The 8069-nt window shown below is 39.7% G+C and overlaps 1 protein-coding gene across 1 annotated transcript; it reads left to right on the top strand.

Moving 5' to 3' along the window:
- The first annotated feature begins 1484 nt into the window (after positions 1–1484).
- LOC141699432 (uncharacterized) lies at positions 1485–7435 on the top strand. Its single transcript, XM_074503496.1, has 2 exons — positions 1485–1982; positions 7409–7435. The coding sequence occupies exons 1-2, from the start codon at positions 1485–1487 to the stop codon at positions 7433–7435; spliced, it is 525 nt and encodes a 174-aa protein (XP_074359597.1).
- Positions 7436–8069: the final 634 nt, after the last annotated feature.

The raw sequence follows: 8069 nt of genomic DNA on the forward strand, positions 1-8069 counted from the left end.
GATTAGGGGAGTTTGATGTGATATTAGGAATAGATTGGCTATCTAGAAACCATGCCCAGATTGATTGCGAGGGGAAGAAAGTAAAATTGAAAACACCTAGTGGAAAGAGTATAATAATTAAGGGGCAACGGCAAACCAAGAAATTTCTAACTATGGTGCAGACCAAGAGACTTTTAAGGCAAGGATGTGAGGCCTACTTTGCTCACGTGGTGGATACCAAACGAGAAACCCCTTAGATCCACACCATACCTGTAGTTAATGAGTTTGAGGATGTATTTCCCAAGGATCTTCCCGGACTACCTCCGAATCGGGAGATAGAATTTGCCATTGATTTAGCTCCCGGCACGGCACCAGTATCAAAGGCCCCGTATCGTTTGGCCCCCGTCCAAATGAAAGAGTTGGCTGATCAACTGCAAGATCTATTGGATAAAGGAATGATTTGATCGAGCGTATCCCCGTGGGGTGCACCCGTGTTATTTGTGAAGAAGAAGGACGGCAGCATGAGACTGTGCATCGATTATCGAGAGCTGAACAAGCTGACCATTAAAAACAAGTGCCCATTGCCAAGAATAGATGACCTCTTTGACCAACTAAAGGATGCAACGTGTTTTTCCAAGATTGACCTTAGGACATGTTATCATCAACTTAAGATCAAACCGGAGGATATACCTAAGACTGCATTTTGCACTAGGTACGGACATTATGAGTTCCTAGTTATGTCATTTGGTTTGACTAACGCACCCGCAGCTTTCATGGATCTGATGAACAGAGTCTTTAAGAAGTATCTGGATGAATGCGCGATAGTCTTCATCGATGATATTCTAATTTACTCTAGATCAGAGGAGGAATATGCAGAACACCTCAGGATAGTATTGGAAATCTTGCAGAAAGAAAAATTGTATGCCAAATTCTCAAAGTGTGAATTTTGGTTGAAAGAAGTTCAGTTTTTGGGTCATGTGATTAGTAAGGAAGGAATTCTCGTAGACCCCGAAAAGATAGAAGCTGTCGCTAATTGGGAACAACCAACCATGCCCACCGAGGTAAGAAGCTTTATTGGACTGGCCGGGTATTATCGAAGGTTTGTAAAGGATTTCACCAAGATAGCAGGCCCGTTGACTAGACTTACTCGGAAAACAGAAAAGTTTGTTTGGACAGAGAAATGTGAGGAAAGTTTCCAAGAATTAAAGAAAAGGTTGGTATCGGCCCCAGTGCTGGCTCTACCAGACGATAAAGGGAACTTTGTGATTTATAGTGATGCGTCCCATAAGGGTTTGGGATGTGTGCTGATGCAGCACGGTAAGGTGATTGCCTATGCATCCAGGCAATTAAAGGAATATGAAGTGAGGTACCCCACCCATGACTTAGAATTAGCCGCCATAGTGTTTGCCCTTAAGATGTGGAGACATTACCTATACGGAGAAAAGTGTGAGATTTATACTGACCACAAGAGTCTTAAATATATCTTCACCCAGAAGGAGCTAAATATGAGGCAGGGAAGGTGGTTAGAATTGATTAAGGACTACGACTGCGAAATTCTTTATCACCCGGGGAATGCCAATATGGTGGTCGATGCCCTTAGTCGTAAGGAAAGATTGAAAAGGATCACCACGTCAGAGGATTTGATCAGAGAATTTGAAAAGTTAGAGATTGAGGTCAAGGTCGCTGAGCTAGGAACCGAAGGCTTGTACGAGATGGTTATGCAACCGGAGCTACTGGAAAAGATTAGGCGATGCCAAGAAATAGTGTTGAGGGAGAACAAGGAACTGGTAAGCGGAGAGGAGGCCAAGTGTGACCCAGACGAGAAGGGAATTAGGAGGCATGCCTACAGGATATGGGTCCCTAACGTCCAAGAACTAAAGGATGAAATTTTATGTGAAGGACACAGCTCTAGATATACGGTCCACCCAGGAAGCACCAAAATGTACCAAGATTTGAAAGAGTACTACTGGTGGCCTAATATGAAGAAGGATGTACCGGAGTGGGTCAGTAAGTGTATGACCTGTCAGAGAGTAAAGGCAGAACACCAGCGACCAAGCGGACTCTTGCAACCCTTAGAAATTCCGATGTGGAAATGGGAGCAGATAGCTATGGATTTTATGGTAGGATTACCCCGAACTAAGACTAACCATGATGCAATATGGGTAATTGTAGACCGACTAACCAAGTCAGCGCACTTTCTTCCAATCAAGGAAACCTACACCGTGGATAGATTAGCGGAGCTATATATTAAGGAAATTGTGGTAAGACATGGAGTGCCAGTAGCTATCGTATCTGACCGAGATCCCCGATTCAACTCCAGATTTTGGAGGAGCTTTCAAGAATGCCTAGGAACCAAACTAAATATGAGCACCACTTACCATCCGTAAACAGATGGACAAAGTGAGTGAACCATTCAGACATCGGAGGACATGTTGAAAATGTGTGTAATAGATTTTAAGGGTTCTTGGGATGAACACCTGTCTTTGATAGAGTTTGCCTACAACAATAGTTATCATGCGAGTATCGGAATGCCCCCATACGAGGTGTTGTATGGCCGAAGGTGCCGTTCACCCTTGTATTGGGATGAAGTTGGTGAGAGAAAGTTACTAGGTCCCGACTTGGTGCAAAGGACAAGGGACATAGTTTAATTAGTCAGAGGACGCATAGCAGCAACCTAGGACCGACAGCGTAAATGCGCCGATCTGGCACGGATGGACAGAGAGTATGAAGTGGGTGACCAGGTATTTTTGAAAGTGTCACTATGGAAAGGATTGATGAGATTTGGGAAGAAGGGAAAGCTGAGCCCCCGTTATATTGGACCTTTCGAGATTCTAAGACGGATAGGACCGGTGGCATACGAGTTAGCTTTACCTCCAAATCTTCAGCAGGTTCATAATGTTTTTCATGTATCAATGTTGAGGAAGTATAATGCGGATGCCAAACATATAGTGGAGCATGGGCAAGTAGACCTTCAACCAGATATGTCTTATGTTAAGCAGCCAGTCGAAATCATTGACCGAAAAGAGCAAGTACTCCGGAATAAGAGTGTCAATCTAGTCAGAGTCTTATGGAGGCATCACAACGTCGAGGAGTCAACTTGGGAAGTAGAGATTCACATGCAAGAAAAGTACCCCCATCTATTTGTGGATTGATTCCGGGACAGAATCCTTTTAAGGGGGAGACTGTAAGAAGCCTGATTTTTATAATATTTTAAAACTTTAGTGAATAGTAACTGGAACTAGTTATGTAATACGCATGGAGTTCATCACAAATATGAATAGTGAAATTTTGGAAATCCGAGATCATATTCTTGTTTATCGAGGAAAATAAGTGAATGTAAAAGCCGTCGGAATTCGAAGATTCACGATTATACTACGTGTTTTCATATCCGTAAGGAATGGCGTAGAACCGGGAATACTAAGTGAAATAAATATTATATCAAGGTGTTTCTATGATCAATAGAAAGGAATAAAATTGGTTAAAGGATTATAAGCGATAAAAGAATTCACTGCGAAACGAAATATTATACGATTAAACTATCGGAATGGAACGACAATCGCGTGTACGTTAAATAATCGAATGAGAAATTAATTTCATACAAGTTGGCCATGCAAAACCAAGCTAACTAGTAGTTAGGAGATGTAACTAGGGAATTAGAAGCTAACTAGAATAGTTAGTGAATAGTAAGTGAATAGTTAGTGAATAATAATTGGGAGACAAGAAGGTACAAGGCCATACCTCCCCATTTCTACTCATCTAAAATTGTCAACTAAGCCATTTCTTTTGCTGATTATTATACCCATATATACACACTATCAAACCATCTTATACACTCTCACACTTCAACAAAAATCAAACCAAACCCCCCCCCCCCATTCCCCCTTTTTGCTCTCGGCCTGTTTATGCAGAAAAGGAGGGAGATCCCTCTTCCTCACTTCACTTCTCCATCCTTCCCTCTATTAAAAATTCTACAAAAATTCACAAAGCTTCCTTACATCCTAGTAAAGTTATGTCAATGATTTAATGGCCAAATTCTTAATGGTTTGTGAGAAACAAATTCTTGAAGTTCAAGAACTTTATAGACTTTTTTGACTAACTTGGTTTCTTGGTTTTGTTTCTTAATGATCTAGCCCTTCTAAGTGTTTTTCAAGCAAACCAAGCCCTAATAATCCTAGTACTAACCCTCCTAGTGCTCAAGAAGGTATAACTTCCAACTCTTTAAAGTTTTAAGGGTGAGTTTAAGAGTTATTTGTAATGTAGTGTCAAGATCCAAAAGTTTATGGATGTGTAAGGTTATTTTTCTCATATTCTTGCTAAGTACTTGAGTTTTTGAGTTGTGATGCTTGTATGTGATGCTAGATAAAGTATCTTGATAAGTAAGAAGTGTTGTGTTGGTCATAAGTAGTGATTGTGTCAAGAACAAGTAGTAGAAATGAAATGTGGGGCCTATTGCACTTGGTCTGCCTTCTGCAGTGTATTCGGCCATGTAAATATTTGAAAATTGTGAGTCACTATCCATGACTGTGTAGATCTTGATTTTTAGTTTCTGTACATGTGGGGATCGTCACGAGGGGATTTACGGTTTAGAAGTTATGACCGTTTTAGTGTAGAGCGTTCATACGAAAAGCCAACTGCACATAGGCCACTTGCATGATGATTTTGAAAGGCTAAAAATAATTTTGGAATCTTTTAAAAATCATGATAATTAAATAATGCGGCAAGGAAGACTTTCCAAAAAAAATTTAAAGGAAATATTAATTTTTCGATTTTATAAAAATGTTTTAGTGAAACGAATCGATAATCGGGTACTAACTAAGATCGTTGGTTATTGATTTTAGATCGCCAACAAAAGCCCCGAGACCATACCACCCCTAGCACTCGAGGCAAGTTTACGAAACCCTAACACAAATTATCCATGCTATATATACTGTTGTGATATTAATTTCATGATTTACAGTTTGAAAATATATGCTTGTCTGTGATATCAATACATTCCAATTATGCGATTATTTACGAAAAACAAACTTCGTTTAATACGAGTATGAGAAATTGAAACGTAATTTTAATATAATACAAGATAGTGGGAGTCGGAGATATTTTTAAATCGATTTAATCCCGAAACGAGCCGGACGCGGAAGATTTCGATTTCAATAAACAAAGTACTTTCGCGTAACATACATATTAAGCGAACGATTGAGATTTGATTTATAACTAAAAGAGATAATCGAATATTCACTCAAGGGATATCCTACTTGATTATTTATTTATAAGTAATACCTAAAGAGTTACTAAAATATCCGGAAAATACTTAAAGAGATATTGAAAAGTTTTTAAATCAATTCACTCTATCTAAAACGTGTGTAACCATTCGAAGGATAATTATAAGATGTCAATCCTGTCTTAAGTATTTAATTAAGATTTTTATCAATTCATTGAACCTTATTGATAAACATTTAGTACTTAAGGTTTTATCAATTCATTGGACCCTTCTTAAAAATATTATGAGACCGTAAATATTTAATATTCCGTACTTCTAAAAATCATTTAAAAGTAGACATAGTTCCCAAGGATACTTTCTAAATTATTCAAAATTCTCGAAAGAGATCAATCATCTGAAACTTATCAAAACCTTAGGGAACTTAGTCTAGAAGAATAAAGGTTTTGCTTGCTCGCTCAATGAAAAACAAATGAACAATTATGTAAAACTCTACTACAGTTAAGGGTTTGAAAATGATTTTTAAATTCAAAACTCCGACAACTCCCAAGGATCAATTGTATTAAAAGTGATGAATAAATTATCTTATTTAAAGGTCAACTCAGAACGATCTATTCCTTCGATAAAGGATTTTATGTAAATGATATAATTGTTTTTGGACTGGAATGTGGCCCACCTGGCACGAAGAGGTATCGGGTAGTGACCAAGCGCGGAGTGGCGCAATATACAGTTATATGGTCTCTGTGACCATTGAATTTCGGACTTGCACGGAAATGGGCAACCATCGTGTAATGTCTTGATAATCCCAAAGGCGGCTAAGTTCGTATTCCTTCTACTAGTAGAGAAAATTTCGTATTCGGCTGATCACCGGTACGTGGTTTATTCCAGTATAGTCCCTTTCCTCCACTTTGGATAAATTGTTATGAAACCTACAGCAGAAGGCCGATAAGGCTGAGTTTTAAATAAGGTTGTTGATGAATATATATCACATCCATTCGAGAATCTTGGTTCAAGCATCATATTGAGATTTTGAGATAAAATGAGTACGAGTATAAGCTGATTAAACTGATACATTTAAAGTTGAGTTTTTCATAAAAGTGACAAGCATATAAACTGTTAGAAACCTTGGATATACAATGTTTAATGGTTGTTTTTCCCTAAATGATCATATTTAAATAATGGATATCTATATCTTGCTGAGCGTTAGTGCTCACTCTTGCTTTTCTAAATATCATATCACAACAGATTACCAGCATGGCCCGAACCAGGACGACTGTCCGCAAGCGGGTAGGGGACGCACGTGAGTACCGTAGACTGTTCGTCCGCCAGCCCCCTCAGGTAGACGAGTAGAGATAGTTTCCTTTTGAGTACTTGAACCAAGACTAATTGTGACCTGAGCCAGTCTCATGTAGAGATGTTCTTGGCGTTCACCCTTTTGAGATAATTTCCTTTGGTCTGTAATAACTTAAATACTTTAACGTTAATTTAGTAATGTTTCTGAGCATATAACATGTATGTGTGTGAGTTTGGTTAAAAAGGTCGATTAATGATGTGACAAGAGGATTAATTATTTATTAGACAATATTAAGTGATCGTAACAACCCGAATTCCCGACCTTGAATTTGGGGGTGTTACACCATACCTTCACAGGGAATAAAATGTCCGCCGAGTGCCTCGATGGGTGCTTCATGTCAGGGTTCCATTTGTTGCCCTGCTAGGTTCATCTTGGTGTATGTCCGATGGAACAAAATGGTTGTCGAGCTTCCTTCGTCCACCATCACTTTCCAGATCTTATTTTCTCCAAATATGGGATTGATTACCAGCGGGTCCTCGTGAGGACATATGACATCTTCGTAGTCCACTTCGGTAAATGAGAGGGGCATGGCCTGTCTTGCAAGGCTGAACTGATACAGTTGTAGACTTGGCAGGCGTACCTTTTCCTTGCATTCTTGCTATCGAGACCGAGGGCATTTTCTCCTGTAATGGTCTTCACCTCTCCCCGATACCTTTCTTCAGTCCCCCTATTTCTTACATCGTTCTATTCCAGCTTGTCCCTCAGATCCCATACAAACTCATTCAACTTTCCGGCCTTGATCATCTTCTCTATTAGCTTTTTTAGGTGGAAGCATTCATCAGTATTATGCCTCTTATCTTGGTGGTAGTCATAGTACTTATCGGCATTTTTCTTGTGATTGAACATTTTCATTTTGGCAGGGCGGACGAAGTTTGGTTTGCCTTTAATCTCGTGGAGAATCTAGGAGATTGGGGCGTTAAGAGGTGTGAATGCGGTTGAATCTCTATCTCTTCGCCTTTTCAGGCCCCGATCAGTTTGTTTCTTCCATTCAGTCCTACGATTGTCCCTTCGGTCACGGTTGGACCCTCGGGAGTACTCATAGTGACCTGATTGCCTGCTTCGGTCATCTCTTCGAGATTCTTTATACCCCTAACTAATTTCCATTTTCCTTCGAATGTTTTCGCCCCTCACATATATGTCATTAAAGGATTTAGGGGGTAATCGTAAAGGGAATATATGAGTTTTTTTTACCTTTGATTGGGTCTAATCCCGTGGTCAGATACCCCATAGCTTTGTCTTGTTCAGGTTGGTGACCATACATGCCTCCTCCTTCAACCTGGCTAGGTAATATCCTATAGACTCATTCGTCCTCTGTCTATAATGGATGAGAGTCTCAATGTCTTTCTCTCTTCGACACAAATGTGAGTAGTGCCTTATGAACTTCCCTTTCAGCTGCTCATAGGAGTGGATCGAGCGTCGCCGAAGTGATTTATATCACATCGAATCCCATCCTTTCAGGTATGTCTTGAACATCTTGCACAACATCATCTGATCGTGGCCCATTCCAGTCATCAACAATTC

Source organism: Apium graveolens, chromosome 2 (genome assembly GCF_009905375.1).
Source record: "Apium graveolens cultivar Ventura chromosome 2, ASM990537v1, whole genome shotgun sequence".
Lineage (NCBI taxonomy): Eukaryota > Viridiplantae > Streptophyta > Magnoliopsida > Apiales > Apiaceae > Apium > Apium graveolens.

Excerpts from the sequence above, each read along its gene's own strand:
- LOC141699432 (XM_074503496.1), top strand. The coding sequence starts at position 1,485 with ATGAGGCAGGGAAGGTGGTTAGAATTGATTAAGGACTACGACTGCGAA. Across the intron at positions 1,983-7,408 it reads AGAAGGATGTACCGGAGTGG|GGCGGACGAAGTTTGGTTTG; the intron begins GTCAGTAAGTGT and ends TCATTTTGGCAG.